The sequence below is a fragment of the Muscardinus avellanarius genome (genome assembly GCF_963383645.1).
Source record: "Muscardinus avellanarius genome assembly, chromosome: 19".
Lineage (NCBI taxonomy): Eukaryota > Metazoa > Chordata > Mammalia > Rodentia > Gliridae > Muscardinus > Muscardinus avellanarius.
Window position 1 is genome coordinate 779594 of NC_137805.1, and position 20622 is coordinate 800215.

Sequence of the window (20622 nt, forward strand, 5' to 3'; positions counted from 1 at the left end):
TCGGCACCAACTCATGACTACAGAAAAGCTGAAGACAGACTCATCCCATTACTATCTGCTAACTTTGTTAACTGGTTGAATGAGCCCCGATCCGTCTGGCCTTAGCCTCCCTCTGTAAAGGCAGACTTTAGGTTTTGAGATATTCTTTCAGAGCCCTCAGGTTCTATGTAGTCTTGTGAACACCTCTGAGGAAACAGAGCTCTGGGAAGATGGCCTCTGAACATTATGCCCTCAAGGAGAGGGGCTTTGGCTGGTGTGTAGCTTATTGATAAGTGTGCTTAGCATGGTCAGACCCTGGGTTCCCTCCCCAGCAGTGTACTGCCCCCCAAAAAGCATTCCTGCTTTGATCTTATACATTCTCTTCTTTGGGATACTTTGTTTGAAAGGTGGCACCTGTTGATTAAGAAAACCTTTGAGGACCAATGACCCCCTGGGGCTCCTTCTCTTTCTAAAGTTCTGGATGTTTGATCTCTTAAGTAATAACACAAAGGGTTCTATTTCCATTTCTCCCTTGGCTCCAATAATTGTAGATGAATTTTTTTGGTAAAAATTAAGATGCTTGAGAATTTCTCATCGCACCCCATCCTCAGCAGGCTTACAAAGGGCAGAGGGATGATAGAAAACATCCAGAGAAATTGGCTCCAGGTTTTCCCCTAACATAGCCTCATCTCCACCCTGGATTTAGCCAGGGCCCTTGAGGGATTGGTGCCAGCTACAGGGGTTTGTCACTTCATAGTGCGCCTTTGTGCCCACAGGGAGTGAGAGTGTGTCCCAGAACATTTGCTCTGATGCAGGACCATGAAGCCCCAGCTCCCCAGGGTCACAGGGTGAAGACAGCGCTCACGTGGATGCCGACTCAAGGCAGATCCTGCAGCAGGCTCAGAATTCCCACATCTGTGTCAGCATCAGACAAGCGAAGAGCTTCCTAGTGATCTTTTACAAGAAAAATTAAGGCATCACGTGACTTTCCGAAGAATACAGCACAAAGGCCATGGCAGAATCTAAACCTGCCAATGGGCAGTGTCCCCAAATATCTTGGCCAGTGCACTTGTCTTGACTGTCATAGCTTTCCACCCATGCACTGACAGTGTCTTTTAACTATTTTAGCCAAACCAGATATCCACTTTTATTCATGAGAGTCCACTACTAATATTCATCATGCCGATTAACAAGTCACTAATAAGTCAGTAGAAATCCGTGTATAAAAGCTTTAGGTATTAGCAGGTGTGTGTGGCAGAGATGTTCAGGGTAGGAGTGGGGAACCTGGGTGAACCCAACCAGTGCTTACCTGTAATAGTTCACTGAACATGCTGAAGTATTTGAGCCAATTTCACACATCATGGCACAATCTTAAGAGCATGAACAGTTCTTTTATACCTGCTTGTTTAACCCAACAGATCAATGAGATGAATCATCAGAAAATTTGGTGAGAAAATTCAACCTTCCTGTGATGAGTCATTTTTACCTTAAAAGGAATGAAAGCTATTCACAACAACAATAATTGTTAAAAATGCATTTTTTGTTAAACTGCATTTCAAGGTTTCTTGGGGGAAAATAACTAAAACTCAAGTTCAGTATTAAGGAAAAACTCTTTCCATTTTACACTTAGACCCTCAAATCATGGACAACAAGATAGAGATCAAATATAGATACCGCTCAGATTGTAAGGTTATTTGGTATGTAAACATATACTAACTCTCAAATCTTTCTAGATCAAGGTTTTGAAACCCTGTCGATATTGATCTTTTAGGCTAGAGCTTTCTTTGTTGTATGTGTGTACATGGGAGGGGCGCTGTCCTGTGCATTATATGATATTTTGCCCCCTAGGTGCCAGAAGATACACCCCAGCACTCAAATGGTGATGAGTAAAAATGTCTAAGCCGGGCGTGGTGGTGCACACTTGTAATCCCAGCATCTGGGAGGCTGAGACAGAAGGACCTCGCAGCTAGCATCAGCTACTTAGTGAGGTCTTTTGCAACTCAATGAGACCCTGTTTCAAAATAAAGAGTAAAAATTAGGGCCGGAGATGTAGCTGGGAGGTAGAATGCCCCTGGGTACTGCAAAAAAAAAAAAAAAAGAAAGAAAAAAAAAAAAGAAAAAGTCTGCAGGCCAAGCATGGTAGTGCATGACTGCAATCCCAGTACTTGGGATGCTGAGACTGGAGGACTATAGGTTTGAGTCTCAGCAACTTAGCAAGATCCCGAGCAATGTAGCAAGACCCTGTTTCAATATAAAAAATAAAAATTATCAGGCGGTGTAGAGTGCTGGGAGGTAGAATGTCCCTGCGTTCAATCTCCAGTGTTCCCACAAATGTCTGCAGATATTGCCAAAATGCCCCCTTGGGTGCCAAATCACCCCCTGGTGAGAACTACTGTTCTAGACCCAATGCAACAGCTAAGCCGTCCTTTGCTAGAATGCAGAATCTCAGACCCTCTCCCAGAACTGCTGAACAGGAATGTGCATTTTAATTAACCCCAACATGGGCTGCATGCCTGTATCCCTGGCTGACTTTAACCTGTGGCCTGATACCACGATGGTCCATGTCACCTGGCACGTGTGACTCTCGTTGCAGGAAGCTGATGAAGTCTTGTTGCACAACCTGCGCCTTCAGCTTGAAGCCCAGTTTCTGCAGGACGATATCAGTGCGGCCAAGGACAGGTACAAAAAGGTAATAGGGACCCTTCTGAAGCCCTTCCCTGAGAAACCCAGTTTGAGCTTGGTCAGACAAGCCCAGGGCTCTGTGGCTGAACATGGAGACTGGAGTGTGTTACTCCGTGTGTATATGGTTCATGAACCAAACAGGGGGTGGGTTGGTCACTGGGTAGCACTTATTGAACCAGATGTGTGTGGAGCCGAGGCAAGAGTAGACGAGTTGGGGCTCATGTTGGGAACTAGTATCTATATTGTACATTATAATTTACAAAGTGATTTAGATAGTTCTGTCTTGATTAAGCTATAGATGGTCCAAGTGTTTCAGCTCAGAAAATGTAGAAATGCAGAAAATATATATATAAAAAGGATTGTGTTATAGTTCTTAACTCTGCCTCTGAGCTGGTTAATTGAACACATTTATACAGGAGCTTCCGCGCCTGAGTAAATGGTCCTGATCTTTGCCCATCCTCACTAGATTCTCAGAGGCCTGACTGATCAAACCCTGGAGCTATGTAACCATGGGTGGATGGTCTGATCTTTCGGCTACTTCTTCATCTTCAAAATGAACACACCTGTAATCTCAGTACTTAGGATTCTGAGGTAGGAGGATAGCAGGTTCGAGGCCGGTCTCAACAACTTAGTGAGATTCTGCTTCAAAAAAACAAAAAGTAAAAAGGGCCAACTGGGGATATAGCTTGGAGGTGGACTGCACCTGGATTCAATCTCCAATATAAAAAAAATAAATATTCCTTCTCCTTCCTTTATGTTCCCTTTCTCCCTATTTCTTGTCTTTTCTATCCTGCTTCACTTCCGGGCAGTAGCTGGGGTGACCAGTGGAGCAGACCTGTGAGTGCCTGCCCTGCACCTCTCCAGTGGGCTCTGGTTTCCCATTGCAGCTCCTTGCCTGAGGGCCTTCTCCAGGCAGCTGAAGGCTGCTGGGTCCCACTGGGGCACTTCTGTCCCCTGGGAGCAGCCTGAGTCAGTGGTTGATGGGAGGTGGTATACAAACACCCCCACTCTGCTCACCTGTGCGGAATGACTCCCAGGCTTCTGATACCCCAAAGAGGTGTCCACGGTGGGGACTGATGGGTGGCACGCCCTTCTCCACTGCCCTCCCGAGTCATCTCCTGACATCATCGTCCAAATTCCTACTCAGATCCTCATCTTGGGTTTTGTTTCCAGGGAAACCCAGACTAAGACAAGTGCTGTCAAGATACCACCTGGAGCTTGGCAAGGGCTCAGCAAGCTTGCAATTCTTTTCCTCCAGGTGTGTGCAAAGGTCTAACAGTGCTGTGCACTGAAGCGCTTCTCCCTTCGCCACTGGCCTTCTTGCCTTTTTCCTTCATGGAATCCTGGGAGCTATACTTGTGGGCAGTTTCAAAGCAGCTCAGAGCATTGGTGTTTGCTTGCACTGGGAATTGAACTCAGGGGCTTTCACCCCCAGCCCTTTGAAATTTTTTTTTTTTATTATTTTAAACAGATTCTTGCTAAGTTGCTGAGACTAGCCTCCTGTCTTAGCCTCCCAAGTACTGACATTATTAGCATATGCTCTTGAGCCCAGCTAGCTCAAAGCTCCCCCCCCGCCCCCCAGTACTGGGCATTCTACCTCTGCGCCTCACTCCCAGCCCTATTTTTTATTTATTTTTATTTTTTTTTAATTTTTGGTGGTACTGGAGGTGGAACCCAGGGGCTCTCTACCTCTGGGCTATACTCCCAGACCTATTTTATATTTTATTTGGAAACAAGGTCTCACTAAATTACTGAGAGCCTCACTAAGTAGCTGAGGCTGGCTTCAAACCTGGGTGATACTCGTGTCTCAGCCTCCCAAGCACGGGGATTACAAGCGTGCACCACCATGCACAAGGTCTCACTAAGTTGCAGAGGGCCTTACTAAGTGGCTGAGGCTGGCCGCAAAATTGCGATACTCCTGTCCCAGCCTCCCATATACTGGGATTACCAGCTTGTACCACCATGCCCGTCTAGCTCAAAGCTTTTAAAAGGTGTTTAGGACAGTAATGAGGAGGGTAGCTCATGATGTAAAGCTTGCATGCATTTTCTGTTGGAGCCCAGCGTCTCAGGTCCGTTCATATAAGCAGAGTCTGAGTGACCATTGTGCAGTCGCTGTAGTAGAGGGCTCTGAGGGAGAAGAAGCAGGAGGGGGCAGGAGGGGCCAAGCAAGGTGTGGTCTCAGTGGTCTCAGCTGGAGCCCAGTGTCAGCTCTCCACGGGAGCTCTGGGTGTGAGTACCAAGCACAGCACAGGGCTGGCACCTGGGGGTGGGAGGTTCAATCCTGCTGGGTTGGTCGCTGGCCTGCTTGGGGTGGGTGGGGCCCTGCAGCCTCCTGGAGCAGGACAAGGCTGCTGTCTGTAGAGGGCTGTGGTCTCTCTCTCTCACTGTCACTCATGGCTGGCAGGTGCGCCTGCTGATAGAAGGGATCAGGTTTGAGTGTCTTGCCTGAGACCACACACATTCAGTAAGTCGTGCAGAACAGGCGTGACTGACCAACTCCAGCCTCTCTTTGAAACACTGCCTTGTGCTGGTGTCAGGAAGAGTCCTTTGTCCTGTCCAGGCTGTTCTGCTCTTCTCTCGTGCCTCTGATATGCAGGGCTCTGTGAGACAGGAGCAAAGTGCTAATGTACCTGAGGTGATATGGCAAAAGAACCAGGCCTTGGTTTACTTATCTGCCCTATTGTTCTTGTGAACATTAAAGGAGATGTGAGCCTGGCATGGCGGTGCACGCCTGTAATCTCAGTACTTGGGAGGCTGAGACAGAAAGATCACAGGTTCTAGGCCAACCTCAGCAACGTAGCAAGTCCCTCAGCAATTTAGTGAGATTCTGTTTCCAGATAAAAAGTAAAATAGGGCTAAAGGATGTAGGTCAGAGCAGAGGTGGGACACCCCTGGGTAACACACACACACATACACACACACACACACACACACACACACTCTCTCTCTCACCACACCAAGCGCCTGCTCCATGGTGGACACGTGTGGCGGCCCAGCAGCAGCAGCAGCAGCAAACTCATCTCTCTCTTTTCATCCTCAGCCCCATCCCGGTCATGGCAGAATACATGAAGGTGTTTGTTCCTGGACTTACCTAGGGTGAGAGACAAACTAGGGTGATTCAATGGCTAATGAGAGTGCTTTCCCTCCCCCAACAGAATCTTCTGGAAATTCAGACCTATATCAGCATTTTGCAGCAGATCATCCAGACTGCTCCGAAAACACCCACTCTTACTGGTGGGATAAGGCAGGTAAGAATGGGAGGGAAACCAAGTCAATCCTGGGGGTGAGGGCACAACTGGAAACTCTCTTTACATCCCCGTGGGCCTCACTGGTGGCAGAAACCCAGGGACAGGGGATGTCACCTGTGGAGGGAACCACAGAGGGTTAGCTCATCCCCACTTCTGTGCTGTGTTCACATTTGAAGTCTCTTCTTCTGTTCTTTGCTCATGCTGTGGATGCTGGTATTTAGGTCCTAGACTGTGTCCCTTGACCATTGTTTTAGGTATTTTCTCTTGGGAATTATGGCCTGGTCTCTCTTATCAAACTATTTTCTAAAATGATTGGTCTGTTTTTGGTTACTAATGGCACATTGGCACAGGCTGGGTAGGTTATAAAGAGAAGAGGTTGATTTTGACTCATGGCTCTGAAGGTGCAAAGTTAAGGCAGCACATCTGGTGAGGGCCTCTGGTTGGCAGAGTCCTGGGGTGGTGCAGCACATCACAGGGCAGGGGGCAGGGACTGTGTGTGCCCTTTGATCTCTCGTCTCATAAGGCCACCAGGATCAGCAGGTGGCTCCACCCTGCTGGACCTGTCTAATCTAATCCTACTTACCTCCCAGAGGCCACACCTTTCACAGCACAGTTCATTAAACTTCTCTCTCTGCCTCCCCTCTCCACCTCTTCCTTCTTTGTACTTCAGATGGAACCCAGGGCATTCTAGCTCTGAGCTCTACCCCAGCGTTCCTGTATATGCTTATTTGATGCCTATAGATTTTTCATGTATCTTCTCACATCTCTTGCCCATTTTAGAGAATGGCTTTTGTCCGTTTGTGCTATAACAACAGAAAACAGGAGATCGGGTAATTTGTACAGAAAATAAATTCCTTCCTTACAGTTCTGCAGGCCGAGAGGTCAAACCCTCTGATGAATGCCTTCTGCTACATCCTTACATGGCAGAAACAGAAGGGTGAGAAGGGACGAGCTGAAGGGCAGAAGAGGGGGACCACCCTCGCAAGCCATGTGACCTTTATGGCCTTCCTCACTCGTGAGGGTGTCCGTGGCCCCACCGCTCCCACTAGGCTTCAGCTCCTGGGCCTGTTGCACTGGGTGTTAAGTTTCCAACAAGTGCACTTTGGGAGACACAAACCATAGAAGTTTGTTTTCTTATTCCCTTTATCAATTTTGTTTTTTATACTTTTGTTAGTACATTGTAATTTGTCTCAGTCAACATTCTTACTGCTGTGATCCAAAGCTACTGACCATATACTTAGAGGAAGGAAGATTTATTTGCTCCAAGTTTTTGGAGATTCTGGAGTCAAGTCTCTCACATCATGGAAGCCAGAGGCAAGAGAGAGCAAGAGAGGGGACACAAAGACAGAAGCGCAGTCCCCAAGGCCTAGCCCAGGGACTCATCTTCTCCAGCCCCCAGTAGACCCATCACAGACGACTCGCACACTGATGAGATGACGAGCCTCATGCCTTAATCACATCGACCCTGAACAGGAATACATGAGCTCTTCAGGGGGCACTCCATCTCTAACCATAGGTGATTGTACATTATAGTGAGGTTCAAGTGAGGCAGACACACAGCAGTGTGTCCTTCCAGGTCCCGTCCACTCCCCCTCCTGCCTATTTGACCTGTTTCTTTCCTCAGTCCTCCTTTCTCCCTCCCCTCTTTCCTCCCCCAATCCCCTTCCATTCTTTTACTCTCTCCTCATGTATCTGAAGTCTTTTTTTTTTTTTCCTGTTTTCTGTTTATCTTTCACATATGAAAGAAAATACATGACCCTTGACCTTCTAAGACTGGCTGATCTCACCTAGCATTATATTCTCTAGTTCCACTTCTTTTTTTTTTTTGCAAATTACATAATTTTGTTCTTCTTTATGGCTTAGTAAATTTTTTTTTTTTTTTTTTTTTGTGGTACTAGGGTTCCTGGAAGCCCTTCTATATCCGGGCTACACTCCCAGACCTATTTTTAAAATTTTTGAAACAGGGTCTCTTACGCCAGCGCGGCTGGCTTGGAACCTGCGCGATCCTCCTGTCTCCGCCTCCCGAGCGCGGGGATGACGAGCGTGCGCCACCACGCCCGGCAGTAAAATTTTATTGTATATAATATTCCACTCCTTTTTTGCGGGTCTGGAGATGGAACCCAGGGGCATTGTACCTCCGAGCTACACCCAACCCTATTTTTTATCCTTTATTTTGAAACAGGGTCTCACTGAGTTGCAGAGGCCTCACTAAGTAGCTGAGGCTGTCTGTGAACCGCGATCCTCCAGTCTCAGCCTCCCGAATGCTGAGAATACACGCGTGCACCACCTCGCCCGGTCCCCCCGCCTTTTTGAGGTACTGGGGATTGAACCCAGGGACATTCTACTTCGGAGCCACACCCCCCCCAGCTCGTTCATTCATTCTTTCTTTCTTTCTTTCTCTCTTCTCTTCTTTTCTCTTCTCTTTTTTTTTCTTTTTGTGGTACTGGGGGTGGAACCCAGGGGCTTTTCTACCTCTGGGCTATACTCTCAGACGTATTTTATACTTTATTTGGAAACACTAAGTTGCTGAGAGCCTCACTAAGTAGCTGAGGCTGGCTTTGAACCTGTGCGGTCTTCCTGTCAGCCTCCCAAGCGCTGGGATTTACAAGTGTGCGCCACCACGCCCGGCTATTCTTTATTTTGAAACAGGGTCTCACTGATTTGCAAAGGGCCTCACTAAGTAGCTGAGGCTGTCCGCAAACTGCAATCTTCCTGTCTCAGCCTCCCAAATGCTGGGATTACAAACATGCGCTACCAAGCCTGGCTTGGAATTCTGCCTCTTAGTCACAAACCCCCAGCCCTATTTTTTTTTTTAAACAGGGTCTCACTAAATTTCTCAGGGCCTCTCTAAGTTGTTGAGGCTAGCCTTAAACCTGCAATCCTCCTGTCTCAGCCTTCCAAGTCCTGAGATTACAGGTGTGTGCCGGCACACCTGGCTCACATTTTCTTGTTTGTAAATTGCAGGTACAGAGAGTCTCAGGACTTAGTGAGTACATTTTCAAGACTGGGCTTTGCTAATGATTATGTGAGCTCGTGGCATGATGAGTGTTGTGATGAGAGTAAGGAGAGCAGTTTGTAAAACCTGGGAATTTGGATATGAAATGCTATTCCCAATATAATACTCCAATTTTCTTCTTCAGGCTTTCTAGCTATTCAACAGAATATTGACTTTTTTTTTCTATTGTGGTTTATAGAATTTTGTGCTGTATATAAATATATTACATATAAAAATAAAAGGATGCAAATTAAAATGTCAGCTGGGGTGGACTTAGGATGTTTGAAGCTCTGGATTTAATCCCTAGCACGTGCACGTGCACGTGTACACACACACACACACACACACACACACACACACACACGAATAAATAAAATGCCAGAATGTCCCTTCTCCAGAGGTTGGGACAGGCTAATGAAGAGTTTGGGTTTGGTGAACTGGTCAGTTGATTTTTTTTTTTTTTTTTTTAGAATGACCTAGGATAGTGGTTTTCAACCCCGGTGACACTTAGAATTTCCTAGAATCGTGCTCAGGCCATTCATTGACCAGGGCAATGTGTGGTCCACCCAGGAAGGGGAGCCCTGCTCTCTGGGCAGCCAGGGTGCAGATGAGCTGTAGAGCGAGGCTGGGGCTGCTGGTTGCTTGAGCTTTTTCATTTTAACTTAATGTTTTATCAAAGCTGTAATAACCCCTAGATTTGCCTTAGAGGCACTTTTGAGCCTTGCCATGTATCATCTAAGAGGCAGGAAAGTTAACTTCTTTTTGGCCTTCGTAGGGATATTTTTATCCAAATTGCCCACAATTACCATTTCAGGTTCCTGTTGTCTTTCATTGATGTAACTGGGGTTGCCCCAAAGCCCAAAATAGCTTTCCTAAAGCCTTAATTTTCTTTGTCAGAGATTTGTTTCCAGATAACTTATTTTTGTTTTTCAAATTCACTTCTCCCCTCAAATTCAAAGTATTTTACGTGGGAGAATTCTTTTAAAATTGTAACATCTGTCCCCTGTAACAAAATCCTTCCGAGTTCTAAGACCAGAGAAACTCCTCAGACTTATTTTGATATATTGCATCCGCATCATTTGGAAACATGAGGGTTTTGTTATCCCTGTTTTGGTCAGATTTGTCATCACTGTGACCAAAATGCCTGACAAGCACAGCTTAGAGGAGGAAAAGTGTATTTGGCTTGCGGTTCCCAGATTCATTTCCTAGTCATCCGGCTCAGATTTTCTTTTGTGCAGAAACACGTTGGCCGGCCATGGTGGAGGACTGCGCAGCGCCTGTCAGTGGGGAAGCACAGAGTGCGAGGGAGGGACGGGGCCAGTGAGGCCACGCCCCAGGCGCCCCTTCAGCCACACCCTGCCTGTCTACAGTTTACACCTAGTGCATCTATACCAATGAGTTGACCCACTGAGGAGGTTGGAGCCCTGACTCTGTTATTTCACCTCTGAACATTTCTGCATTCCAACACTTTTTGGGGAACATTCCATATCCAAACCATAACAGTCCCCCAGGGCGCACTCTGGGCGACCTCACTTTCCTCCTCTAGGCTCTACCTTCTAAAGGTTACACCGCCCTCCAGCAGGCGGGGATCACAGGCTAAATGACATGGGCTTCGGAGGGAAGTTGATGGCAATGGCAACAGGCCCTTTGTGAGGAGCTTGGAGCAGGGGCTGCCTTCCCCACGTGGGCCCGACCATGGGGAGCAGTTGGTGGGCTTGGTTCTTGAGTCTGCGTGGCTTCGGGTCGGTTCTGTGTTGGAGCTGCTGAGCAGTGGGGCGTTTGTGATACCGTTTGGTGTTTTGAATAGACAGTGGATAGGTGGGTGAGGTGGGGCTGGAGGGGATTTCCTTCCAGGCCATCCCATGGAGTGTTGATAGGATGCACAGCAGCCTCACCAGGGCATGCTTCCCCCCTTCAGACTTTGGGGTGCGAGGGCTCCTGCCCCATGCTGCAGCGTGGTCGATACCCGGGGCTCAGACTGACCTTCATCCTCAGACACAGAAACAGTGTCTGAAAGCCTTCATTCCAGGTGTCTGTTTTCTCAGGAGGGAAGCAGATGTGTCTCCAGGGTCTCTCAGCCAGACTGTGGCATGGCCAGGCCTGCCCTCAGGCCTCCTGATACTTGGTCTCTGCTTCCTCAGGAGCCCTCTGTGGCTCAGACTTTAAAGACCAAGTGAGAAGGCCTGTGAGAAGGCTTGTGCAGCAGCCACCTGAGCCAGCGTGGGCAGCTCCAAGGGGCCCCATAGACTGCCACTTATTCTGTGGTCCTGGAGGCTGAAGGCCAAGATCCAGGAGCTGTGGAGCTGCAGCCGCTGAAGGCTCTTCCTGGCTTGCACATGGTCACCCTCCTGCCCTGTGCTCACATGGTGGAGAGCAATGGCACCCTGGTGCCTCTCATCTCAGAAAGGGCGCTCATCCCATCATGGGCTCCACCTTCATGAACTCATCTGACCTTAGTCAGTGCCCAAAGGTTCTTCCTCTTAACCTTGGGGGTTAGGGCTTTCATGAACGTGGAGGGTCGTGAGCACTCAGCTGTAACAAGGCCTGTACCCTCCTTGCCACTTTTGTCTTTGCACTTCCTCCCACCTGTCTGAGCCTGGCCTTCTTTGTGTAGGAGAAGCTCCTGACGGAACGGGAAGTGGCTTCTCTGCAGAGTCAGCTGGAGGATGGCCAGGAGGCGCTTTCCCACCTGCAGGCAGAGAGAGCAGAGCTGCAGGCCCAGGTACGGCTCCTCACTCGTCCATCGCTCTCCATTGGGCATTTGCACCACGCGGACAAGCCAGGGTCTCGTGCACATCTTGTTGACATGCCACACGAACACACAAGTATGCAGCTCTGTGAATTGCCACAAATGGTGGGATCAGAGCATTCTGAGCAGGTGACCAAGTGCTCTGCTTTGTCCTGGACTAGGGTGACTCCCAGGAAGAAGGACTGTTAGTGTCCAGCCTGGAAGAGTACTGGGCAAATAGAGGTCACTTGAATGCCCAGCCCACAGCGGTGTTACTGGGGGCCCCTGAGCCACCCCTTTCCCCATCAGCGGTAAGGACTCCTAACTTCATTAGCAATTGGTTTTGCCCAGGTTAACCTTGGTGAGGAAGCAGTTACATATGGCTCAGCTCTTGTGGTTTCTGCTTTTCTTCTCCTTTGTAATCGGATGATGAAACTAGAAAGAGGTTGTGGCAGTATTTGCCTCTAGTTAGAAACTTGTTGGCTTAATGCTCACGTTTCCACCCTGTCACCCTCTGGGTGCAGCTTCATTTGAAAACGTAAGTCAAGCACAGTGGCACACGCCTATAATCCCAGTACTTTGGAGGTTGAGACAGGAGGATTGCAGGTTTGAGGCGGGCCCCAGCAACTAGTGAGATCCTCTTACAAAAACAAAACAAAACAAAACAAACAGAAACCAAAAACTAGAAACAAAAACAGAAACAAAAACCCAAGAAAATAAAAGAAAACAAAACTAGGGGTATGGTTCAGAGGTAGAATTCACCTGGGTTTATTTTCCAGTACCAAAAGGAAAAAAAAAAAAAAAAAAAAAAGAAAGAAAAGAATAAAAGAGAAAACTCAACTCAGATTGCTTTTGTGGTTTCCTTCTTGGCTGAGGAACTTTGTGGTTAATCAGCTGATTCCTTCCCTGATCACCAGACAGCAGCCACTTCGATGGAGTAGGTTGGTTAAAACACTGCACCTTTACATTTCCCCAGTCAAAAAAGAAGTTGATATTTGGTTAAACAGATATGCCTAAAGGACAAGAGAACAAAAACAGAAAAAAAACCAGCTCAGGAGCGAGAAGTGTGTGTTTCCCTCTCGCTGTGCTCGTCTGTATTTGTTGAATATAAAACTAAGAAAGGATTAGCCTCGTTCTGAGAACACAAGCACAAGGGTCTGTGTCTGTTCCCACCGCCTGCAGCTCCAGAGAGACTCGCGAGTTTATGTTGGTGTCACTGTCTCTGTAAAGCAGGGACTGACCTTCTCCTCTGCCACCCCAGGCGTTGGTGGGCTGGTGATGACTGTGAACATCTCAGAAAAAAGTCTTGTTAAAGGCATGAAATAACTAAAAGCAGAGCAATTATATTGAAGCAGTTACAAACCATAAAATCATACCATATGATACAGCGAGGCTCCTTACAATGTGCTTACAGCCTGATGAGGCCATTGTAAGTGACATATCGTAAGCTGAACGTGCATCGACCCAGCTGACCTGTGGCATCTCCTCATTAGTGACTGACACTGCTCACCACAGGGCCCGTTGTTGCCCTGTGACTGGCTGACCGAGAGTCGCGGCCCTCAGCCACTCCCCAGCATCACAGGAGGATGACGCTGAGTGCCACCAGCCTGGGAAAAGAGCAAAGTGCAAAATAGAAGCATGGTTTCTACAGCATGCTTATTGCTTTTATGCCGTGGTAAAGTAGAAGAATTGTAAGTTGAGCCATGGGAAGTCCAGGGCCCTCTGTATTGATTGTCTGGTCATACTTCAGTACTCATGGGATTTTGGTTCATGATGCTCCACTGGTTCCGAAATTCATGATGCTCAGGTCCCTTATGTAAAATGACATAGTAGTGGTGCATCACTTATGCACATCCTCCTGCGTACTTCAAATCATCTTTATATTACTTATAATACCTAATGCTATATAAGTAGTTGCTATACTATAATATTAAAGGAATAAGAAAAAATGTACATGTTCAGTACTGATGAAATTTTAAATTTTTTTTTGGTGGTACCTGAAATTAAACTGAGGCATATTCTACCTCCAGATGATATCCTCAGCCCTTTTTTTTTTTTTTTTTTTTTTTTTTTGTGGTACTGGGGATGGGACCCAGGACATTCTACCTCTGAGCTACACCCCCAGCCCTATTTTTTATTCTTTATCTTGAAACAGGGGTTCACCTAGTTGCAAAGAGCCTCACTAAAGAAGCTGAGTCTGTCTGCAAACCACAATCCTCCTGTCTCAGCCTCCCTAATGCTGGGATTACAAGCATGTACCACCACGCCTGGCCTTTTAAATTATGAAGCAGGGTCTTGTTAAGTTGCTGAGGCTGGTCTTGAACTTGCAATCCTATCTCAGGCTACTGAGTATTGGAATTACAGAGGTGTGCCGCCATACCTGGCTCAGATGAAATTTTTTAAATTAAAAAAAATTTTTTTTTTGCTTTCAAAGTGGGCTTTATTGGAAAGTTAGTGTAAAAATATTTAGATTAATAAAAGTTAAATAAGACAGTAAACTTATACCTTGTAGCTGTAGTAATCACAAATAAGATAAAGTCTAAATTATTGCCTAAGTGAACAGTATTCTGTTAGGCTTCTGCTGCAACCTAATGCAGGAAACCCTGTAATTATTACAAGTGAGACCAATGATAAATTTGCATCGAAGTTGGAAAAAATCATGTTCCAGTTATGGCATCACAACATCCTAGCCTGAGAAAGGCACCTTTATAAATGTCCTGCAGCAGAGTACTTTTGTAACTGCAGCTCAGATGAAATTTTTTAAGAAAGTGTTTTTGCTCTTGGTTGATTGAACCTGTGGTGCAGAGCCCACAGCCGTGGATAGCTGACTGTGTTCAGTAACAAAACCCACTCATGGGTTTAATGAAATGCAAGGCTGCTGCCTTAATGAATTACCACATATAAGGTACTTAAAACAGTACTTCTTTACTCTCTTAGCGTTCTGTGGGTAGGTTCAGTTGGTTTCTCTGCCTAGATCTCACAAACCTGAAATAAAGGTATGGTCTGGTCACCTTATCAGGAGGCTCTTACGGGATCATTTGCTTCCTGTATTCTTCAAGTCTTGTCAGAATATATTTCTGTGCACTGTGGGACTGAGGACCCCACTTCTTTGCTGGCTGCTGCTCCCTGTATTGCTGGGCCCAAGGCCTCTCCAACTTCAAAGCAGTGCATGGAATCTTCATGCATCTAACCCCCCTGACATCTACTTTTGCATTTCTCTGACTTTTGCTTCTAAGGGTTTATGTAACTAGGATTAATTTAGAATAACTTTCTTAAAACAAACAAACAAACAAACAAACAAACAAACACTGTTAAGCAGAGACTGGAAGATCACAGGCTCCTAGCCAGCCACTAAGTGAGACCCTTTTCGATTTAGCAAGACCCTATTTAAGAATAAAATAAAATAGGTCTTTAGGTATAGATTAGAGGTAGAATGCTCCTGGGTTCAGTCCCCAGTTACACACACACACACACACACACACACACACACACACACACATGATTACTTGATTAAGAACCATAACTACATCTGCAAAGTCCCCTGTGCCACACAATATATTCATGAGTCTAACACCAAGGGGTGAAAGTCACAGGGACCACAATTTTACTTAATTAGGTTTAATTAAATCCCCGTGGCTGGGCCCACTCAGGAACTTCTGAATCTGTAAGGACTGAAGCCCAACAATGTGCAATTTTCACAGGTTTCCAAGCGTGGAACCACACTTTAAAACCCACAGTTATGGGAGAGGCTCCAGGTCGGGTACCCCTGAATCCCAGGCTCGTGTCTTCCACAGCCTCATTCAAAATGTCACTGGCTAGCTTTCTGCTAGTGTGAAAGATTCTGTAGCTTCCATGTGGAAGAGCTGAGCTGAGACATGGGAGATGAGGCTGCACAGCCTCTCAGGGAGGTAGTGCACGCTGTGCTGCAGGGGAGGTGGGGGGTTAGGGGGGAGAGAACTGTGGCATGGCAGAACATGGCTGTGGCAGCAGGTTCTGTCTCTGGCTAGGGGCTCTGATGGTTCCAGAATCTTCCATGGGGGGGCTCCTCGGGGAGCGGTCCTTGGCTCTGCAACATCAACATCGGCATCATCTGGGAACTTGTCAGAAATGCAGATTTGTGCTGGGTGTGGTGGTGCACGCTTATAATCCCAGCACTTGGGAGGCTGAGACAGGAGGATTGCAGTTTTCCTGGCCAGCCCCAGCAACTTAACGAGGCCCTATTTCAAAATTAAAAAAATAAAATAAAATAAAATAGGTCTGGGGGTGTAGCTTAGAGGTAGAATACCCCTGTGTTCAATCCTCAGCACTTAAAGAAATGCAAAATGTTATGGATATATCCCAGATCCACGGCATCAGGGACTCCAGGCCAGGGACTGGCAACCCCCGTTTTAATATACCCTTCAGGTAATTCCACAGGCTCAAGCTTCAGAGACACAGGGCCACAGGATGGAAGCAAGAGTCTGAGACGAGCTGGAAGCTCTTCCTTCAGGTATCTGGACATGCAGTGAGAACCCTCGGGATGATACTTCTCACAGGGCAGGGGAAAGGACAGGCAGTTCTGGCTTCCTGAACTGCATCCACTCACAGCTTCTGTGATAGCGAAGTGAAAAAATATTAATTGCAAAATGAGAATGGCCTGGTCTCCGTTTTCTTTAGTTACTTAGCACCATCTAGTGATGATTTTTGGTAAGACACCATGTAGTGACTGCATAATCATAATCAGTGAAGGTCATTGGTTCCTCCTCTTCCTTTCCTTTTTTTAAAGTCCTTGTACTGTCCCCCCTCCTTTTAAAGTCCTTAAAGTATCAGGGTCCTAAGAGGACTGAGGCTGGAGCTCACTGCTCCAGATGGGGCTCTCTGCCAAGCTCCTGTGTGTGCTTCTGCCCAGTTCAGTGGGGAGACAGAAACTGGATGATCTGATGGTCCAAGCAGAAACAAGCAATTACCTTGCTCAAAAAAAAAAAAAAAAAAAAGGAAAGAAAAGAAAAGAAAAAAGCCAAACACGTGGCCAGTACACTCCACCTGCCTCTCTCTCCAGGGTCCTCCCTGCCACCACCTTCAAGCTGACCCTGGCTACCTTCTCCTCCTCTTCTGACCTATCCTGCAGTTTCGGGCACCTGCCACTCCGCCACCCTTTTTGGTACTTGAGATTGAAACCAGAGCCATTCTACCTCCAAGCTACATACCCAGAACTTTTAATTAATTAACTAATTAATTAATATATTTATTTATTTGTTTATTTCCTTTTTTCTTTTGTCTTTTTAAAATATTTTATTGGTGCATTGTATTTATACACCATAATGGGGTAAAAAACTTGTGTAGAAATAAATGCACACACCACCCAGCCAGCCTCCACCAGGCCTCACCCCACTCCCTCCCTACCCCTCCCTCCCATGCTTGGCCCAGTGGCTGACTGTGATATGAATTAGTACATCATGCACTTTAAAGGCCCCCCTCCCATCCCCTCAGGTCGCCTTACTTGCTCCTCTATAGGATCTCCTTTTTCACCTGGATTCCTCCTATGACCCCTTTCTCCTTAGCTTTCACATATTAGGGAAAGCATCCGATTCCTTACTGTCTGTGACTGATGAGTCTCGCTCAGCAGAACGTCCTCAGGTCCATCCAGTTCCCTGTAAATGCTGCACTTGTGTTTTCTTAATGGCTGAGTGAAATTCCATTGAGTACGTATCCCACAGTTTTGTAATCCATTCATCTGTTGATGGACATCTTGGCTGGTTCCACAGTTTGGCTATGGTGAATTGTGCAGCAATGAACATAGATACACATGCATTGGTTTGGTAGTTTGGTTTACTTTCTTTTGGGTAGATACCCAGAAGTGGTATTGCTGGACCAAATAGATTTGTTCCCATTCTTCTGAGGATTCTCCATACTGTTTTCCAAAGTGGTTGCACTAATTTGCAATCCCACCAACAATGTCTTAGAGTTCCCACTTCTCCACATCCTCACCAGCATCTGTTGTTGTTTGCGTTTTGAATGGTTGCCACTCTAGTTGGGGTAAGGTGAAATCTCAGGTATTTGCATCTCTCTGATTGCCAATGATGTACAACATTTTTTCATGCATTTATTGGCCATTTGAATTTCTTCTTTCGTGAGGTATCTTATTTAGTTCGCTTGCCCATTTTTTGATTGGATTATATTTTTTTAGTGTTGAGTTTCTTGAGCTCTCTGTATATTTTAGATATTAGTCCTCTATCGGAGGAGTAAGTGGCAAAAATCTTCTCCCATTCTATTTGCTCTCAATTGAGGTTCTTGACAGTTTCCTTTGCTGAACAGAAGCTCTTCAGTTTCATGCAATCCCACATATTGATTCGCCTTTTAGTTTGTTGTGCCTTTGGGGTCTTGTTGAGAAAGTGTTTATCTGTGCCTATGTGTTGCAGTGTTGTACCTATGCCCTCTTCAAGGAGCCTCAAGGTCTCTGGTCTAATTTCCAAGTCTTTGATCCATTTTGAATTGACTCTTGTGCAGGGTGAGAAAGTGGGATTAATTTCCAGTTTTCTGCATATAGTTAACCAGTTTTGCCAACACCATTTGTTGAACAGGCTTTTTTTCCGGTGTATGCTTTTGGCCCCTTTGTCAAAAATCAGTTGGCTGTGTGTGGACTTGTTTCAGGGTCTTCTATTCTGCTCCATTGGTAGATGTATCTATTTTTATGCCAGTACTTTGTTGTTTTTATTACAGTGGCTTTGTAGTTAGTTTAAAGTCAGATATTGTGATTCCTCCTGCGTGGTTTTTGTTGCTGAGAACTACGTTGGCTATTCTGGGCTTTTTGTTATTCCAAATAAATTTAAGGACTGTTTTATCTTATCTTTTTTTGTGTGTGTGTGAGTCTGGGGATGGAACCCAGGAGCATTTGACCTCCGAGCTACACCCCCTGCCCTATTTTTTATTCTTTATTTTGAAACCGGGTCTCACTGAGTTGCAGAGGGCCTCACTAAGTAGCTGAGGCTGTCCGCGAACCGCGATCCTCCAGGTCTCAGCCTTTCAAATGCTGGGATTACAAGTGTGCACCACCACACCCAGCTTTAAGGACTGTTTTTTCTATGTCTGTGAGAAATGATCTTGGTAATTTAATGGGCATTGCATTGAATCTGCAGATCACTTTTGGAAGGATGGCCATTTTAATGATATTTATTCTGCCAATCCATGAACATGGAAGATCTTTCCATCTTCTAAGATCTTCTTCGATTTCTTTTTTCAGTGTTTTATAATTTTCTTTGTAGAAATATTTTACCTCCTTGGTTAAGTTTATTCCTAAGTATTTTGTTCTTTTTATAGGAGATCCTGAGTGGAAGTGTTTTCTTTTTTTTCTTTTTTTCTTTTTTTTGGTGTTACTGGGGGTGGAACCCAGAGGCTTTCTACCTCTGGGCTATACTCCCATACCTTTTTAAAAAATATTTTATTTGGAAACAGGGTCTCACTAAATTGCTGAAAGCCTCACTAAGTAGCTGAGGCTGGCTTCGAACCTGCACGATCCTCCTGTCTCAGCCTCCCAAGCGCAGGGATTACAAGTGTGCACCACCACACCCAGCTGGAAGTGTTTTCTGGATTTCTTTTTCAGTAGATTTGTGGTTGGTGTACAGAAAAGTTTCTGATTTTTTAAGATTGATCTTGTATCCAGACACTTTGCTGAATTTGTCGATTAGTTCTATAAGCCTTTTCGTTGAATTTGTTGGGTTTCTAAATATAGTATGTCATCTGCAAATAGTGAAAGTTTGAGTTCTTTACCTATTTGTATTACTTTGATTTCCTTTTTTTATCTTATTGCTCTGGCTAGAGTCTCTAGTACTATATGGAAGAGAAGTGGTGATAATGGACATCCTTGTCTTGTTCCTGTTTTTAGAGGGAATTTTTGAAGTTTTTCCCCATTTAGTCTGATGTTGGCTGTGGGCTTATTATAGATTGCCTTAAATTTTAAAACAGAGTCTCAGTAAATTTCTGACAGACTCACTATATTACTAAGGCTGGTCTCAAACCTGTGATCCTGAGCTCCCAAGAACTGTGATTACAGGCCTGTGCCACCACATCTGGCTTGACTCTTGCCCATTTTCATATCACTTTTCTTCTTTCTGAAAGTTTCTTTCCTTTATCAGTACTTGGGTCTGGCCCACCTTCTCCTGGAAGTCTTCTCCATGTGCTAGAGATGCCCTGAATGTGTCTCTGTGACCGGACCCTTTCTGCCCCTGGACTGTGAACTCCATGTCTCATTCTCCAACAGCCAGGCCTGTACCAGATGGTGCCTGATACAGAAAAGCGATGACTCAGGCTAGGGCTTCCCTCAGCCCTTCTGAGCTCATGCAAGTGGTACTCTTATTTTCCCCCAGAATATCCTTTCTTGAATAGTTAAAATTATTGAGCTATAAAAACCACATTGGTATAAACAGAAATACAGTTTTATGAATCCTGTCGTCAGTTCATTAAACATCATGGAATCTGGATTGATTCAGGATAACACATGGGTATCAGCTGCTTGCTGAAGACTGGAAGGTGGCATGGAGCTTCCTGTCCAGGAAAGGAATTCCTTCCACTGTACTCGATCCAAGGATGTCAACCCTTGAAAACATACATTCTTCTTCAAACAAACAACAAACAACAAACTAACAAACACACATACACCACAAAAAGCCCCCACCAATCAACCACTACAACACAAACAACGCCCCATCAAATTCTGAGATGTAAAAATAAAAAATATCATATTTGCCCTTTAGAGTAGGAAGATTACAGATGACTTTCTTGGGTTCTCAGTTTCCATTTGGTGACAACCTTTTGTTATTGGGTTTAGTTTAAAAGTTTGCTAAGTAGCCGGGCGTGGTGGCACACGCTTCTAGTCTCAGCATTTGGGAGGCTTAGACCAGGGGCTCGTGGTTTGCAGACAGCCTCAGCTATTTAGTGAGGCTCTCCGCAACTTACTGAGGCCCTGTTTCAAAATAGAGAATAAAAAATAGGGCAGGGGGTGTAGCTTGGAGGTA

General features: G+C 45.7%; 1 protein-coding gene across 1 annotated transcript in view; it reads left to right on the forward strand.

Annotated features, from left to right (window-relative positions):
• The window catches only part of BFSP1 (beaded filament structural protein 1), a gene marked incomplete at both ends in the record, with an annotated part of 49732 nt that overhangs the window by 12424 nt on the left and 16686 nt on the right, over positions 1 to 20622 (forward strand). Inside the window, 3 exons of the mRNA XM_080716612.1 lie at positions 2573 to 2668; positions 5817 to 5909; positions 11519 to 11626. Coding sequence (XP_080572738.1) covers positions 2573 to 2668; positions 5817 to 5909; positions 11519 to 11626 — 297 coding nt within the window. The remainder of the gene's footprint in view (positions 1 to 2572; positions 2669 to 5816; positions 5910 to 11518; positions 11627 to 20622) is intronic.